Raw genomic sequence first — 19,451 nt, 5'->3', positions numbered from 1 at the left:
TGGTTCCTGCTCATAGCAAGGGTCATGGAATCACTCCTACAGGTAGACATTTTTAAAGGAAATGACACTTGGGTAGCATTTCAGGAGAACTCTTTCCTCTGGATAAAACTACGCCAGTGGTTACAGTCATTTGTCATCTGTGGGGCTCTTCACCACACTTTACTAAATTATAAGGCGTTGTTTATAAGAGAGTTGGTCCTCCTCTGGTGATATCCAAAATAATAGACTGCTGTTCTTGATCAGACTGTTATTCGTATTTGCCTATACAAAGTAGGGCATTATAAGTAAGCTCCCATTTACCATTAAAGTGAGCACCTGGCATTGTTCTCCTCAATTCTTTTGATTGCGACTCCTTGTTGACTCGACCTGGGAATGTTCTATCCAGCGTGCAACATGAACGAGGACCTGGATCCGCTGCAATTTGCCTACCGCCACAACAGGTCTACAGCAGATGCAATCTCACTGGACCTTTACTCAGCTTTGGAGCATCTAGACAACAGCAATCCATACGTCAGGCTGCTGTTTATCGATTACAGCTTGGCGTTCAACATCATCATCCCCTCAGTATTAATCAACAAGCTTCAAAACCTGGGCCTCTGGACCTCCCTCTGCATCTGGATCTTTGACTTCCTTATCGGGAGACCACGGTCACTGCGGATCGGTAGTAACATCTCCTCCTTGCTGCCAATCAACATAGGCACACCTCAAGGATGCGCGCTTAGCCCATTGCTCTACTCTCTCTACACCCATGACTGTGTGGCTAAGCACAGCTCAAACGCCAGCTATACATTTGCCAACGACACCACTGTTGTTGGCAGAATCTCAGATGGCGACGAGGAGGCGTACAGGAGTTAGATAGATCGGCTGGTTGAGTGGTGTCGCAACAACAACCTCGCACTCAATGTCAGCAAGACCAAGGAATTGATTGTGGACTTCAGGAAGGGGAAGTCGACAGAACACACACCAGTCCTCATTGAGGGGTCAGCGGTGGAAAGGGTGAGCAGCTTCAAGTTTCTGCGTGTCAGCATCTCAAAGGATCTATCCTGGGCTCAACACATTGATGCAATCACGAAGAAGGCACACCAGAAGCTCTACTTCATTAGGGGTTTGAGGAGATTTGGTATGTCACCATAGACTTGTGCAAATTTCTACAGATGTACGGTGGGGAGCATTCTGACTGGTTGCATCACCGCCTGGTATGTGCAGGATCGAAAGAGGCTGCAGAGCATTGTAGACTCAGCCAGTTCCATCATGGACACAACCCTCCCCGCCATTGAGGACGTTTTCAAGAGGCGGTGCCTCAAGAAGGTGGAATCCATCATTAAGGATCCTCACCATCCGGGACGTGCCCTCTTCTCATTACTAACATCAAGGAGGAGGTACAGGAGCCTGAAGACCCACACTCAATGTTTCAGGAACAGCTTCTCCACCATCAGATTTCTGAATGGTCCATGAACCCATGAACTCTCCTCTTTTACACTATTTTATTTATTTTTGGGTAACTTAAAGTAATTTTTATGTCTTGCACTGTACTGCTGCCGCAAAACAAGAAATTTCACGACATACAGTATGTCAGTGATAATAAACCTGATTCTGATTCTGAGCATTAGGGGCCAGGTTCAATCCCTAGTCTATGCTGAGCTGGTTGACCTCAACCAGTGAATTACTTGGTGAGTATCAATGACTTAGCACATCTGAGTTAAGGTGAATTAGGTTTTCCAATACTGAAACAAAACCCATTGTAAATAATAAGCATGTGTGTGATGCCAAGTTGTAGTTAAATTAGGACCAACTCTGATGCCCCTGTGGTTGAAGAGAGCAGCAAGCCAACACATTGCATCTACTATGATGCCTCATGAACCAACAAAGCTGGTAGGCTGTATAATTTTAGTCCAGTATGTACCTGAGTATCCCAAAACCTTGGTTCTTGCTGAGTTACATTGTTCTCTGAACCAACTGGGTAAATGAGTTCTGTTCTCACAGGAAGAAAGTGTAGCTTCTATGTTGGACAAAGTAAATCTCTATCTGTGTAGAGTTCCTGAGGACGTGGTTTGATAATTAATTCCTTCTAAGAAGAAATTAATAAGAAGAGATTTTGATTAAAAAAGTGGGGAGGAAGAATTTCCATCAGCAAAGAGACCAATAACCAAATAATCCAATGATCAATAACCAAAGGAAACAAATCTAAGTCAACTGGCAAATACTCAACAAGTTATGATTCTCGAATACATTGCCTGAAAAAGGACTGAAAGAAGATTCATTGTATCTCTCAAAGGGGGAATCAGAATATATGTAAAAGGTTACAGGAACGAACAATAGATTGGGATTCTTTCACACACATAAATTATAACAAAAATAGCAAAGCACTGGAAATCTGAAATATAATCGAAGAATGCTGGGAATACTCAGCAGTTCAGGTAGCACCTGTGGAGAGAGAAACATTCAGCACTTCGGATCGATGACCTTTCTTCAGAACACGAAAAGTCACTGACCTGAAATGTTAACTGTGTTCTCAGCCCTTCCAGTTTCCATAACCAACAATGATCTCCGAGTGTGCTGGACTCTGGTGACCCAAATAAAAGAGAAACAAATATTGCATAGGTTGGTGATTTTCAGTGAGCCAAAGAGGAGCTTCACAATTTGCTATTTTAAAACTCAAATATACTCTTTCAGGCAAAACACTGAAACACAACTTTTGAAGGATTAAATTGTTGTGGGGGAGGTGGAATTGCAAAATGAGAGACACTAATTGCATGAGAGGGAAGATGTAATGTGTCAAGGTGGAAATCTCTTATCATCAAGGATTGGAATCAAATGATTGTGATATCAAGGAGACAAATTATTTCTCCTGTCTACTGCCAAGTGCAGGGAGGTCCACAAATTTATTTACAAGAGGACAGAGTGTTCACAGACTTTGTTAGAATCTCATTTCTCAGGTGTCCTGTGGTCTTTATTCGGGAAAGGTTGTTCCATTCAAATCTGTGACATGTAACATCAGCCACGATCTAACACATGATCTACGGATCTCCTTCCCTGGGGACTGCAGTGGATCTGGTTATTCGTCATGGCTCCAATGGGCTTCACAGCCTGGCCATTCAGTTGGGAGTCAGTGTTCTTCCTGAAGCTTTTCCTGGAAAGAAGACTTGCAGGAGGCTGGACTATCCCGTTCTGTCATCATTAGGACCTCCGTTAAGGTTGAACCATTGGCTCTACAGACTGACAGAAGGGCAAGTACATGGACTCTGCTCGGCAAAGACCCGCAGAAGCATGGTTGAAATGGTGAGGTCTTGGTGTAGTGTGGCCTCAGGACCAGACCTGCACCACATCACTCTATGATATGGAGTATCCCAGCACTCCACGCAAAGGCATTTGAGCAAGACATTGGTTGTAGTTATGGCCCTTGACAAAACATCAGTGATTAACCCCTTTACTTGCAAATATAACAAAGTTTTCAATAGTTATTTCACAATCCTTTTTAGGCCCTGCTCTTGGCTTGCAAACAAAAACTTTGAAGAAAAACTTGTTTTTGTTCAAAAGTCTGGGCATCATTACATCTTCTTTCCTCCGTTCAAAAAAAATGTACAAAATGAAATGTCCTTTTATAGGACAGATTCCATATTTTCACACCACTCATGGTCCTCAAGGTTGTAGATAAATTTGGTCTTTTGTGACTGATGATGACTGGAGTCCCTCCCTGCTGTGTCCAGTGTTAAGGTTGAAGCAAAGAGGTCACTGGCCGTCAGTGGCTGGAGGTTTCCTTCATCATCTCTGATGTACTTGCTGGCGTTCCTCCTCAAACAGTGCCAGGTCGTTGTGTATAGGATGAAGGCAAGTGTCTTCAGGGTGATCGCGATGCTGATGTAGAGGTAGCGATAAACCACGTTGTCGTATAACATACACGCCCCCAGCTCCCCACAGATTGTGGTCCAGAATAAGCACGTTGAGTCAATCCCAGCGCCAAAGATGAGAGGGGGAGGGATGAAACCTGTAGAAGGGAAGCAAGGTGTTACATGAGAACAGACAGGAAAAATGACCAAACAGGTAACTTGCTTGACAGTCCACTGGAGCTGCTGACCCAGGCTGAGGAAAGGCTCACTTTACTTTTCCATCCCATTCCCACTCTGACCTTTCCGCCCGCAGCTTCCTGCACTGTTCCAACACGGCCCAACGTAAGCTGAGGGACAGCACTTTGTCTTCTGAATGAGCAAGTTACAGCCCTGGGGACTCAACAATTTCAGGCAATTTTCCTTCTCTCTATCAGATCCGCCAGTTCTGCTGTAGTTTGTCCATCTGTGGTACTTGCTTGGATGGCCGTCTTGGTTGGCATGGACCAGTTGGGCCGAAGGGCCTGCCTCTGTGCTGTATGATTCTGCAACTTACTTTTTTTCCCTCCCTTCATTAACACTGTCTGATCTGCTGGGCATTTCTCACAGGCCCTTGTCACCTCTCTCTAATTTTCCTCATTAATCTGCCAACCAAGTGGCTTCATCAAAGTTTACCACCATGGCAATCCTGATCCTGCCCTTTCAGAGATATTCCCTTTGTCCCATCAGCCTTTTCTGTCTCCACAACCAACATTTTATTCAATGATTTCTGAGTGTTGCTCGACTCTAGTGACCCAATTAATAGGGTAGTGAAAAAGGCATTTGGTATGCTTGCCTTCATAGACCAAGGAGTATAAGAGCTGGGACATCACATTGCAGTTGCAGAAAACATTAGTAACACTGTATTGTGTACAGTTCTGTTTGCCACGTTACAGGAAGGATGTGGTAGCAGTAGAGAGAGTGCAGAAGAAGTTCATTAGGATGCTGCCTGGAATGGAGGGCTGTAGTTACATGGAAATATTGTATAGGCTGGGCTTAATCTCACTGGAACATAGGAGATTGAGGGGTGACTCTGAGTCACAGCAAACAGGCAGCTGTGTGCTTTCGCTTAGATGAAATTAAAGTTTGTTAAAAAATCAGATAGATTAGCCACCATCTGGGGAACATTATTTATCTGAAGGCCAAAGTGATGACTTGTGGATGATTTAATTGCATTGAGACCAGATTTTAAAAAGTGGCTCTGACAATATTAATGAAAGAACATGCCAATCAGTTTGTGTTGTGTTTGCTATTCTTGTCCACATTGATGGTAATGTCTCTACAGTTTACCTCAACACTTTACATTATACCTGTCAATGCTCCCACTCCTGCCAGAAGTACCCAGGTGTGGGTGCTGGGCAAGGATAGGGAAAAACTTTCAATTAAGTTCCCTGATGTTACATTAATTTGTTCAGTGATACTGTCCCATGTTGAATGAGCTTCCTTGATGCTGCTGTTTATTCAAAAGGAACCTCTCCCCATTTTTCTGGAGTTGACGAATGGCCCATTGCGTATTTTACTGGGGGGAAATATTTAAGGATTAATGAGACAGGATTGGCTTGAGCAATCAGCCAAGGAAGGCTGATACATCCAGTAGTGCTGCTGCCTCACAGCTCCCAACAACCCGAGCCCAATCCTGACCTTCGGTGCTATCCGTGTGGAGTCTGCATATTCTCCCTGTGACTGTGTGGATTTACTTTGGGTGCTCCAGCTCCCTCCCACATCTCAAAGATGTGCGGGGTGGTAGGTGAATTGTCCACTGTAGATAGCTCCTAGCGTGTAAGTGAGTGGTAGAATCTAGCGGGGGTGAGGGGTTGAGAGGAGTCTATGGATTAATGTAGATGGGTAGTTGTTTGTAGATTCAGACTCGATGGGCTGAAGGGCCTGTTTCCGTGCTGTGTGTCTCCGTGCCAGTTAAATGCAGTTATCCCAGAGGTCCCCATTGAACTTCATGCTTGAATTATGAGGGAAAAGTGGAAAAGACTTGCAAATGTGGGAGGTGAGCGATCACTTTAGGATCAGCTTGATTAATCAATGGAAAATGTTGGTCCTTCTGCAGGCAACATGAAGTAAGCATATCCATAAACATTACGGAGCACTCCAAGCTATGCAGCAGGAATCCTGAAGTGGTAAGCAGTTTATTTAATGGCTTTTACTATAAAGCAAATAATTTAGAATTGATTAATAAATACTGTAGGGGCATAATGTAAATTGTTGAATTCTTTCAGCAAATGTCCTTTAACAGCTTTATGTAGGTAATTGATTTCAATCAGGTCTTTAACCTTTATAATGTGGCACAGTTAATATAATTGAGAAGGTGGTATAATTGAGTTGGTAAATAACAATTGAAATAAAAAGGATAAATTCATTAAATCTAACCTACTATTTCACTGAAAGGAAGCTTACTGCAGAGATAGATGAACAGTACAGCCAAGTGAACACTCCTAGTACTGACAGTGCTGTGTCACTGGTGGACCTCAATCTGAAATCTCTGGCTCGCCTCAGGATAGTCCCACGGGATCTTGCTTACACCCACACGAGAAGGTCATTGCCTCCTCTGAAAAACAAGCTCCCCAACATCATAGTGGTCCATCAACATGTCACTGGAGCCTCAGCCTAGATTACGTCCTCAAAACTTTGGTATGTAGGTTGAACCTTCAGAAGTGTGATTTGAAGGTCAAAGTATTAACACTGAACTAATGGGTCAGTTTGCACAAGAGACTGCTTTTACCATGGGATGACTTCTTACCAATCTCACACATATTTCTTACCTTCTGATTAACTTCTCAAATGGATTGCTTCTAAAAACTCGCTTCCACTTTGACCAACATACATTTTTGCCATTGAACTACTCCACACTATAAAACCCAATTCTGTCCCATGTTTAATACTTTTCACTTTTCTGGCCAAGATGCATCAAAAGCTTTTTGCCTGATGTCCAGCCCTCTTGGCTAAAATCTCCGGTCTCTCTCACGACTTTGTTTATGGTCATTGTGAGATTTCCTCCTTTCCTTCAATGTATCATGGAATAAGCTCTTCCTCATTATGTTAATAACAAAATTCAATGCCTTATCTCCCACTCTTTGTTCATTGACCTTCTCAAGGCCCAGACCATTGCCCAACTTTGGCCTCTCCTTCAATTGTAATAACCATACCTGGCATCACTTAGCCACTAATTCTTGCTTTACATCATCCTTGTGCGTACTTTTTACAGTCTCGGTTCAACACCTAACTTTCTCAATTTTTAGTTTTATTAAAAAAAGGTGCAGATATACCGGGAACTCACCGAGCAATCGCAAGAGGAGGAACAAGACTCCCAGTGCATATGACTTGAGCTCTGGATTAACTGCCCTGCAAGGAAACAGGAAATACAGTGGGTGACTGAATGGAAGTTAATTAACATGCTCACCATCAATTTATCTGCAAATGGTTATATCCATTGCTATTAATCCTTCAGCAAATTACAAACCACTTCAACTAAATGACCCAAAGCCAAAGGGAATAAAATAATGAAAGCAAAGGTTCTGAATGGATGTTTGCTACATTCTAAGTCATTAATTTCCAGCTATGATATCTCAGATATTTTGAAACCTTTTGTCACTGTGATTCTTTACAAAATGACGGATTTAGATGTGTGTGTGTGTGTGTGTTAAAAGGAGCAGCCAAGAATTAACTCAAATTAAGAAAATAAACACGTGGTTCAACACCTCCACTGCCACTCACGAGCAGAGTTTTCAAAATCGTAATGAGACTTTATCTTTGGAGTTTACAATGACATTATTAAATCTTAGTGTTTGAGCTGGTTTCAGTGTCAACAATATAATTGCATCAAAGGAATGGGATACTCTTCAATTTCAGGCACTAAGCAACAGCCTTAACCTTCAGTTCAGGTACAGCATGCTATATAAAGAGCTTGTTTGCACTATGCCATTAAGGCTTCTAAGGTTTCCAAAATCTGTATATGGTGTGATGTTGATTAAAGATCCCTCTGTACTGTTCTACCAGTCAGAAACAGAACGTGTTCAAATCAGTGTGGAGATATTTTTCAACAATGTCCCCCAGCCCCACACGCATGAGACTGTTTGTTGTTATAACAACATTTGCTGCCTCCAGCCATTGTGGGGCATATCTAAAGGTCAACAAATAATTCGGGCAATTTTCAATTGATGGTCCTACAGCCCCCTCAGGAACTGGAATTAATGTCCTGAAACTGGCTAATTTCACACAAAGTAATTGGGCAAGTATCTTCACTGCTCATCAGATGAGGTTGGATTTGAACCAAGATCTCAGAAACAAAAGCCCTGTATTTAGCCCACTATTTGATCCCTTTATCTATTCTAACATTCTACTTATGGATTTCCTTTGGCCCCAAGAGAAGTGCAGGGATGTGAAGCACGTGTGTTGGTGTTGAGGATGTGAGGCCTATTACAGATGTGAGCAAGGGGATATCCTGGACTTTGTATTATGTACAAACCATTCCTCTTGGCTGTAATAAACCATTGAGGATAGGCCAGTGTTTGAACTTGACACCTGGTCTATTTGGCTTTCGTAATACACTAAACATTAGTAGTTTTCCCATTGGGCCATAAGCTAATAACGTTCACAGTTAAAGCTTTGCAGCAGAGAGGGGTCCTACCTGATGAGTATAATGATGGCTGGTGTCTGGGCCATGGCCCCAATGAGACTGCAAACGCACATCACACACATGAAGGTGAGGAACGCCTCTTGACAGCCTGGGCTTGGGCACTTGCCAGGGATTACAGTGGCGTTCTTAACGGGGCCAGTGTTCAGACAAGCACAGGCAGTGAGATTCTGAAAACATAGAATCACAGCAGGTAATGAAAGAAAGTACCACAGTACCAAGGAATCACAGTAAGCCTTTCCATCACTGACGTGCCTATTGTTGGATACTACAATCTCCTTATGATCCTGATGTTTCCAGTACACACATTGGCTATTTACTCAAAGAAGCTTGACTTAAGGGAAGGTAAGGATGTTCAGGAACAGAAACATGCCAGAACCCCAATGAATAGCTCATTCCAGCAATATGATTAATTAATTGATTTAACTATTGAGCTGTAAATATTACATAGAGTGCAATGATTAATTAATTTTATGCTCCACTCAAATCTTGTCAAATTAACTCTGTGAATTTAATCCTCTCCCTCACATGCTCATCTGCCTGCTGAGTAAATGCGACCAGCCTACATGCATCAATAATTCTCTGTAAAATTTATATAGTGCCCTTTCTCCCTTTTGCTTTACTCAGAGCATTTTATAACCAATGAAACACTTTTGAAGTTAGGTCAGTTGTTATGTGGAAAACATATGATAGTAAACTTAACACTCCACTTGGGATGAAGATGCTTTCTGTGAATTCCTTGTGCCACTTCTTGGTGACCACCTAGTATTGATGGGCTCTGTTCTGTTCATCCTCAAAATCGAACAAGTACTGTATCTACTCCATCAATATTTAATTTTAAAGATCTCATAGGTTATCCCACAGCCCTTATGTCTCAAGAGGAAAAAGATTCCAACACATTGATGAACAAATGCTTGCCTTTGTGATATCATCCCAGTAAATCCATTTTGCATGCTCCCCAACACTTCCATGTCTGTTTTATAACACGGTGACCAGAAATGTCCATGCGATATAACTCAGCTTTTCCATTCTACCATTTTGGAAGGTAATTCCATTACTTTTGAAATATAAAAAATTCTTACAGGGTTTGACAGTAGGAATGATATGTCCTCTGACTGGGGTCACTGCCCAAACTAAAGTGTAGCCATAAAGAGAGAGGAGAAAAAGATTCTTAACTCAGGGGTAGTGATTCTTGCCAATTTTCTATCCACAAGTACTATATTGTTGAGTACATTCGAGACAGAATGCAATTTTTTTTTGATATAAAGGGACTAAAGGAATATGGGGTTAGTGCAGGGATGTGGGGCTGAGGTAAAAGATCAGCTACAATCTTACTGAATGGCAGAGCCTTCCCTAATATGTTGACCTACAGCTTATTAATATCTTCAGTCATTAAGTTCCATTTTTAATCTAATTTTTACCTGCAGATCCCTAGTATTTGAAGCTTTCATCTCACTAATTTGGTCATATTTAAAACATCAGCTGGATTGCTTCAAAGTGTTCTGTTCCTCCAAAAAGTTCAGCTTCCCTATCCTTTCCTCCAAGACTAAATTTCTGATGTTGGTATCCATCCTTGCACCTTGTCTCTCTCTCTCCTCTGAGGAATCCCACTGATACAGTCGTATTAAGGAGGCAAGAAGCTCTTGTGGGAAGATACTTCTTGTTCAAGATGAAACTTCAACATCTGTATAAATGACAATTCTTTATGATAAGCCTATCTTTCATTTACACTCAGTCTAGTTTGTCAATGTGTCAAGTTTCAGCTTTTTAAATGTTTTTTTTTCTTGTATTATTCATCATTCATGTTGTACAAACAATTTCTGTGTTCACTGATAACTTTACCCTTAGTAGCTAAATAAAATAAAATGGCAAAATACCACATTCCCAATCATTGTGTGTGTGCGCGCGCGTGCATGCATTTGTGTGTGTGGACATGCATTTGTGTGTGTCTGTGTGTGCATGCATGCATTTGTGTGTGTGTGTGTGTGGGCATGTGTGGGTGTGTCTTTGTGTGTCTGTCTGTGTCTGTGCATAAGATTCAAGGGCGCGCTCAAACCCTCCTTGAAGAAATGCAACATTCCCTTTGCCGTATGACCACTGAAAGTGGAGAAGGAGCATTCGGGATGATATTGAGACCTTAAGGCCATGCATCAGGAGCGCACAGGAGCCTTGTGTATGAAGTGGAGAGAGTGCATGACCTCACACACTACCCACCTGTCCACCCCATCAACCACCTCCTGATACATCTGTGGAAGAGATATCTGTAATAAGTCATCCTCAGTTATAGAGTCATACAGTGTAGAAACAAACTCTGTGAAGACAAGCATGCCATATGCCTTCTTCACCATCCTATCTACCTGTGTGGCCACTTTCAGGGAGCTATGGACTTGAACCCTATGGTCCTTCTGTTTATCAGCATTCCTAAGCGCCCTCCCATTTACTGTATATGTCCTATCCCTATTTGATTTTACAAAATACATTAACTCACATCGGGATTAAATTCCATCTGCCAAGGCTTTGCCCAATTTTCCATCCAATCTATATTCTGCTGTAGACTTAGACAACCTTCCTCACTATCCACACCCCAAGAACTTACATGTCGTCCTGAGGGACTGTCTAAGAAGAAGTGTGTATTTGCGTGTGCAAGTGTGTGCACATCCACTGGTGTGTGTGTGAGTGACTGAGTGGGGTGCATTTCTGGGGTACTATAGACCATAGAACATAGGAGCAGAATTAGGCCATTTGGCCCATCGAGTTTGCTCCACCATTCGATCATATTGGATTTTATTTCAACCCCATTATCCCGCCTCCCCGTAACCCCCTTACCAATCAAGAACCCATCAATCTGTGCCTTAAATATACCCAATGACTTGGCCTCCGCAGCCCTTGCGGCAACGAATTACACAGATTCACCACCCTTTGGCTGAAGAAATTCCTCTTCATTCTCAGTTTTAAAGGGGCGTCCCTTTATTCTGAGGCTGTGCCCTCGGATCCTAGACTCCCCTACTAATGGAAACTTCTTCTCCACGTCCACTCTATCCAGGCCTTTCAGTATCCAGTAGGTTTCAATGAGATCCCGCCTCATCCTTCTGAACTCCGTTGAGTACAGGCCCAGAGACATCAAACGCTCCTCATACCTTAAGCCTTTCGTTCCTGGGATCATTCTTGTGAACCTCCTCTGGACGCTCTCCAGGGCCAGCACATCCTTCCTCAGATACAGGGCTCACAATGATTTATGTGATAGGACAGAGGAAAGAGTGAGATTGATCTAGTTTGGAGGAATGCAGGGAATGGGTGCACTTTTAGACAGAAAGGCTGAGGAGTAAATTGTATAATGGCAAGGAGTCTACTTCCAAAGAAACAAGCAGAATCCTTCCTCCGGAGGGCTGTGGATACACAGTCAGTGAGTATATTCAAAGTTGAGACCAATGGATTTAGGTCAAAAGGGGGATATGGAGATTGTGCTAAAATGTGGACTTTTAATATTAATATTTATTTATTAGTCACATGTACATTGAAACACACAGTGAAATGTGACTTTTTGCCTTACTGGGAATGTGCTGGGGGTAGCCCACAAGTATCGTCACTCTTCTGGCGCCAACATAGCATGCCCACAACTCCTAATCCCTACGTCTTTGGCGTGTGGGAGGAAACCAGAGCACCCAGAGGAAACCCATGCCGACATGGGGAGAACGTGCATACTCCTTACAGACAGCGGCCGGAATTGAACATGGATTTCTGGTGCTGTAATAGCAATATGCTAACTGCTACACATGGCCATAATAAATGGTGGGCAGGTTTGAGTGCCATTGGCCTGGTCCTGCTCCTCTTACAACTGATGTTCCAACGTTTATCTGTGGCAGTGGAAAGAAATCTGAACCCATCTGTAAAAAAGCAATGAGCCTTAAAAAACCTATAATTAAAAACCAGACAGCGTTTAAGGAATATCCGTCCAGTCCCACAGAACATGCTATTACACACAAACCAAGACCAGGGAAAGACTTGTCCAACCCTTGGGAAATATGCTGCCTCAGGGTAAACTTCCTTGCTGTAACATAGTTATCACAGGAACAGCAAGGGGTTAATGATCCTGAGAGATGAATTTGAATCCCACCATGATAGCTAAGGAATTTAAATTTAGTTAGTTACACAAATGTATAAGACTCTTGAATGGACCTCTTATACAATAAAGATGAACTCTTGATCTCTCAATCCACCTTGCCTTGGCCATTGCACCTTATTTGTTTACCTGTACTGCACTTTCTCTATAACTGTAACACTGTATTCTGCATTCTGTTATTGTTTCCCTTTTGTACTACCTCAATGTACTTACGTATGGCATTATCTGTCTGGATGGCATGCAGACAAAAGATTTTCACTGTATTTTGGAACATGTGACAATAATAAACCAATTACCAATTTTAAAAAATGCTAGTATCACACTGTGACCATTAAACCAATGTTAAAATCCCATCTGCTTCACTAATGTCCTTTCAGGAAGGAGTCTGTCGCTTAGCCCAGTCTGGTGTGGCCTGTGTGTGATTCCAGACCCACAGCTGAATATTTGACCCTTACCTTCCCTCTGAATTGGCCCAATAAACACTCAGTTCAGGGTAATTATGGATGGGTTATAAATGTTGGCCTTGCCGATGAAACCCTTATCCTGTGACTGAATAAATATAATGCAGCTTTGGAACAGAATGATGTTCAGAATTACACAGCAGACAGTCATAGAGTCACGTAGCACGGAAACTGGCCCTTTGGCCCAACTGGTCAATGCTGACCAAGACACCCATCTAAGTTGTTCCCATTTGCCCACATTTGGCCTATATCCCCCTAAACCTTTTCTATCTGTGTACCTGTCCAAGTGTCTTTTAAATGTTGTTAATGTACCTGCCTCAACCACTTCCTCTGGCAGCTCGTTCCATATTGGAATGGAGGAGGCAAAGTTACAAATATTTAGTAATAACTTGCATTTAGACACCTTTGGTTGATGGTCCTTCAAGGGAGGGTTGTCAAACGGAATGTAGTAAGACACCAGTACAAGTGACCAAAGGCTTGGTTGAACAGATCAGTTTTAAAGAGCATTTTAAAGGTAAACAGAGAGGTTTAAGGAGGGAATTCCAGAGCCAAGGGGTTTGGCAGTTACAGGCATGGCTGCTGTTTGTGGAACAATTGAATCTGGGGATGTGTAGGATGTCAGAATCGAACAAGCAAAGATATCTGTGAGAGGTCTGGGACTAGCAAAGAGAGTTGGACTGATGCAGTACTTAGGGGTGAAATATGAAGAATTAGTGTGGGAGAGCTTTGCCAAGACAGGTTTCAAGCTGTGTGGGAAGATTCAGACAGATTCCTTGGCACAAAACCTATCATTATCTTCTTAAAGCTTTCATGAAAGATCAAAGACTAAACAATGGGAAAAGGAGAGCTTGTTCCTAAATGCTGAAATGAAAGAGCTTTGCCGTCAAAAGGTGTGGATTCTCAGTGCCTGCTTCTGGACCTAGGGGTTTTTCTCAAGCAAAATGCGACACGGCAACTCATCCACCACTGGTCTAGGTACGATGGCAGCAGCCGCGTTTTATTCCCGGGAGATTGCCAAGGATTGCAAAGGATTACTTCAGGATTTTTTTCCATTTCTATCTGAACCTTGAGACTTAAGGTTCATCCAAAATTGAGCCTCATTTTTCATGATTATTTCAAGTATGCAATAAATTAAAGTCAGTGTGTTGTTTTTTCCTGAACTAACTTGGCTACTTGTTGCCCTCTTTGACCTTCAGGTAAGTGGTAGGGAGAGATAATGTGATGGTACTTTGGGGGGGGGGGGGGGTTTTGGGGAAGGGATTGTGATAATTTGGAGATAAGGGGAGTGTGGCTTGACAGACTTAAGGAGATCTGTTGCCTGGGATAAAACATTCCCTGTTTAGGGACCAAACAAAGATATTGACAAATGTGGGCTTGAAGTGTATCAGGCTGGAATTTCTTTGAGCTTCATCACCTTTAAGGTGCTTCTTAGAAAGCTACTACTTTGTGTCAACTGCATTAATATTGTCCTGGTGACAACTTTTGTTTGACGATCCCTCTGTGAAAAGTTTAGGGAGAATTTATGGTTAATGTCCTTTATAAATGGTTGCTGCTCTTACATCTTCATGATACAGGAGTCTTACAAAATTGGTCTTTTTGGTCTTATTTTCCATTATTTGCCAAGAAAGCTCAGTAGTGCTTCTACCTCCCTCAGGAGGTTAAAGAAATTTGGCATGTCCCCATTCACCCTGTTGGATTCGACTGTTTTAAGTAGTTTCTTTAAACATGTAAAGTATTTAATATACCTCAGGTAGCTGCACAAGGAATGGCTGCTTCCTAGCTTATTGGTTTGTCCATCAAGTGAATATGTGCTTTTTCATTGGTTGGTTTGGCCACAGGTATCAAATAGGTTTTCTGATTGGACTATTGTTAGCTAAGGAGTACCTCTTATCTCAGGTATAAAAGGTGTCATTTTTTGTTAATCTCTCTCTTGCTCTCTCCCACCCCGCCTTCCCCCCCCCCCCCCCCACCCCCACCCTGGCCCTAGCTCATCTTTAGTTCGTCTCGGCTCATCTCCTAGCAGTAAAGCTAGTGCCGTGTGCTCTGTGACTGTTTCTTTGTTTTAAACTTTTCCAATAAAACTTTGTGAAGTACCAAGTTGTTTTCAACTCATTCTTGGACTCTTGAAAGAACCTGCGGATTCGAAAATAACCGGATCCGACAACCCTCACCAATTTTTATCGATGCACCACAGAAAGCATCCTATCTGGATGCATCCTGGCTTGATATGGCAACTGCTCTGCCTGTGACCGCAAGAAACTGCAGAGAGTTGTAGACACAGCTCAGCACATCACGGAAAGCAGCGTCCCCTCCATGGACTCTGTCTACGCTTCTCTCTGCCTCAGTAAAGCAGCCAGCATAATCAAAGTCCCCACCCACCCAGGAATTCTCCCTTCTTCCCTCTCCCATTGGGCAGAAGATACAAAAGCCTGAAAGCACGTACCACCAGGCTCAAGGACAGCTTCTATCCCACTATTATTAGACTGTTGAACGGTTCCCTAGTACAATTAGATGGACTCTCGACCTCACAATTTACCTCGTTATGACCTTGCACCTTATTGTCTACCTGAACTGCACTTTCGCTGTAGCTATTACACTTTACTCTGCATTCTGTTGTTGTTTTATCTTGTACTACCTCAATGCACTGTGTAATGGATCGATATGTATGAATGGCATGCAAGGCAAGTTTTTCACTGTACCTCAGTACACATGACAATAATAAACCAATTCCAATTCCATTTTGAAAGCAGATGGACAAAGGTCCATTTTCTACCCCACATTTGGTAGGTCCCTCATACATGACCCTTATACAACTATGGACTAAGGTTGGAAGTGATATTAGTCTCAACTTGTCAGCTAGCAAGGGCACAATGGGTCAAATGGCCTCACTCAGTGCCATAACTTTCTGTGATTCTATGCATTACAACAAACACCATTAGGGAAACAAAATCTCTTAAGCATTGGGTCAGATTTTGCTGGCATGGTCAACTGCCCATGGTCATTCTTAGCACAATTGTACCTGATTCGGATTTGGGGGTCCTCCCTTGCTGGCGCAAACCCTCTTGGTCTTCAGCAGGTTATTCTGAGAGTGATAAAGCCTCCAGCAGCACAACTGTAAAGTTTAAAAATCCTCTGAAGAGCTTTAGCAGCTGGCAAAGCCTACTCCCAAAGCATCGTCAGCTGTCAGTGTCAGGGATTATAAATGTTTCTGAACTTCGCTGACATTGAGAAGTATTTAAATACTATTGAAATACATAACTAAAAATTATTAACTTATTTTGAAAAATAGAATCTGCTAAACATTAAGCAATTGTTGTACTATAAACAAAGCCAAAATAATTTAGAAAAGGAACTCTCCTTTCTCATTCTTTCATGTCTGAAATCCTGCATTCCCCGTTGAAATCGATGGAAGCAAGAGCTGATTGCCCAGTGTAAGTGATGGGGATCCTCAGCAAGACAGAACTCCATGGAGGTGTGAAGGGAAATACAGGTACAATGTACTTTGTTGAAGTGTTTCTCATATTTTGCAAAGAGCAGAATCAGAAGTTGGAACAGCAACCGACAACGATTCTTTGCGTAGCATGGCATATTCATGTGGTTTACCCAACGAGAGACGCATTCCGTGATCAACACGACAAAGGGGAACTATTCAGCTGAACTTTCTCCATGTTATCCTTTATAACTAACCCATTATGAGTCTGTCACCAGTTGAGACACTGAAATAATAGCCTTCAATAGTGTGTAGTCATTAATTAAAAAAGCTACCAATGTTCTTCATAATACCTTTTACCCTAAATAATTATAGAGTAGATCTCCGATTAAACATTTTTTAAAAAAACTGAGCAAAATCATTGTCAGCTTCACAAGTCATTGTATAGGTTAACATGATGGTTATATTACTGCGCTAGTAATCCAGAGGTGTGGAAAAATATAATCGAGAAATATGAGTTCAAATCAGAAAATGCGAGAAATACTCAGCAGGTTGGGCTGCATCTATGGGAAAAGAAACGGAGGTAAGAGTTTCAGCTCGAAGAAGGGTCTCAGCCTCCCGACCTGTTGAGTATTTTTAGCATGTTGTTTTACATTTCAAACAACTGCAGTTTTTAAAAAATTTTCTTGAGTTAAAATCACACCAGCTGAGGAATTTAAATTCAGCTGGTTAAAATTCTGAAATGTTACGAGTGCTTGTAACAGCAATGAAGCCACTGAATTACCTTGAACTCAGTCTGGAGAAGGAAGTCTGCAGTCCTTGCCCAGTCTCGCCAATACTGACTTTAGACCCACAGCAGCCTGGTTGCCACTTAACTGTTCTGAGAATGACCTGAGAAATCACTCGGTGCATTAAGCCACGACAAAAAAAAAGAATGAAGTTGTGCTGATCACCTGACGTTCATCTTGAGACTACAGAAACAGCACACCAGTCTGCAACCTCACCAAATATTTAACTGCACTACAGGAGAGGCATTACAACATGGACCACCTCTTGCACTACCAACGACTAGTCTCTGATTGTGGTTTTTCTGCACTGATGTCTTGTTTTTGCACAGTTTTTTTCCTCTTTCTCTTCACTGTCTTGTATAATTTATGTATAATTGATATTCTGTGTGTTGTCTGTACCTAGGTGCCTGTGATGTTGCTGAAAGCAAGATTTTCAATGTACCTGTACCTCACTGTACTTGTGCACATGACAATAAACTCGACCTTGCTTGATCACAGCAGTTCAAAAAGACCTCTTAAAGGCAACTATGGGTGGGAAATGAATAAGACCATAAGATATAAGAGCAGATTTAGACCATTCGGCCCATCGAGTCTCCTCCGCCATTCAATCATGGCTGATTTTGTTTTCTCAACCCCATTCTCCCTCCTTCTTCCCGTAACCCTTAACCCACTTACTAATGAAGAACCTTTCAATCTCTGCCTTAGCCTCCACAGCTCTCCATGGCAATGAATTCTACAGATTCACCACTCTCTGGCTTAAGAAGTTCCTCCTCATCTCAGTTCTAAATGGGTGTTCATTTATTCTGAGGCTGTGCCCTCAGATCCTAGACTCTCCTACTAATGGAAACATCTTTCCATTCCCACTCCATCCAGGCCTATTGGTTTCAATGAGAAATCCTCTCATCCTTCTGAATGCTGGCCTTGTCTGTGGTGCCCATATTCCATGGAAGGATATTCAAAGAAGGACAATTTTCATGGTAAGTGTGAACCTGTCTCTTAGTTCAGGGTTCAAATCCAAACCCTTCTCTGTGAAGGTCCTACATATTCAAGTTAGCCACATCAATTCATTTTAATATTTGGTATTCTCAGTTTAGTTCTTAATCTTGGCCCGGTTGGTGGGATTGACTTTTGAAGATTGTGAGGTGATCTATTCGAGGGGTTCTAAGGCGATCAAAGGTGGATCAAGCAAATTCATTTCTTCTGGTGAAAGGGGCCAAGACAAGATTTCAAAACTGGAGTTAGGCCACCAGCAGTGAGATCAGAAAACACTCCTTTACAAAGAGAGAGGCGAATAACAGAAAGACTGCTCCAACAACATACGCATTGTTGGGGATCGAGAAAGGATAATTTGGGGGGGGGGGTAGTGGGGAAAAAGAAGGGGGGAAATAGGACTGACAGGATTGATCCACCAGGAGCTGGCATAACCTCAATGGGCCAAATGGCCTCCTTGCAGGCAGCAATTCTCTGATTCCGTGACTTTATGTTTTTGTCAGTGAACTGAAAAACAGTGAACAGGTGCCTGAGGGCACGTACCACCAGACCTAAGGACAGCTTCTACCCCACAGTGATAAGACTATTGAACAGTTCCCTTATACAATGAGATGGACTATGACCTATGACCTCATGACCTCAGATCTACCTTGTTGTGACCTTGTACCTTATTGCACTGCACTTTCTCTGTAGCTGTGACACTTCACTCTGTACTGTTATTGTTTTTTTTACCTGTACTACATCAATGCACTCTGTACTAACTTGATGTAACTGCACTGTGTAATGAATTGACCTGTAAGATCGGTTTGTAAGACAAGTTTTTCACTGTACCTCGGTACAAGTGACAATAATAAACCGATACCAATACCAAAATTTCAAGACTGAGATTTTTGTTAGGCAGCAGTATTATGAGTTATGGAACCAAAGCTAAAGATATAATGTGGTCCTACTGAATGGAGCAAAAGGCTTGAGAAGCTGATTGGGCGACTCCTGTTCCCATGGCATTGAGTTGCCAGAAATTAAAAGAAATTCATTCTCTCAAGCCTCTCCTCAATAGCAAACCCATATCTCTGGAACCTGTGTAGTGAATACCTTCCCCTTTACTGTCGAAATAGAACATCTACTTTTTATCTCATTGTTTGTGGGGGTTCTTTTTT

The 19,451-nt window shown here is 42.2% G+C and overlaps 1 protein-coding gene across 1 annotated transcript in view; it reads right to left on the bottom strand.

Moving 5' to 3' along the window:
* Window positions 1-2,733: 2,733 nt before the first annotated feature.
* Window positions 2,734-19,451, bottom strand: part of slco3a1a (solute carrier organic anion transporter family member 3A1a) — a 181,154-nt gene continuing 164,436 nt past the window's right edge. The window contains 3 exon segments of the mRNA XM_052040509.1: window positions 2,734-3,985; window positions 7,150-7,214; window positions 8,500-8,675. Of these exon segments, the coding sequence (XP_051896469.1) occupies window positions 3,600-3,985; window positions 7,150-7,214; window positions 8,500-8,675 (627 nt within the window). The 3' untranslated portion in view covers window positions 2,734-3,599.

This window comes from Pristis pectinata, chromosome 28 (genome assembly GCF_009764475.1).
Source record: "Pristis pectinata isolate sPriPec2 chromosome 28, sPriPec2.1.pri, whole genome shotgun sequence".
NCBI classification, from domain to species: Eukaryota; Metazoa; Chordata; class Chondrichthyes; order Rhinopristiformes; family Pristidae; genus Pristis; species Pristis pectinata.
Note: the sequence above shows the minus strand (reverse complement) of the source record. Positions and strands in the feature narration are given on the sequence as shown.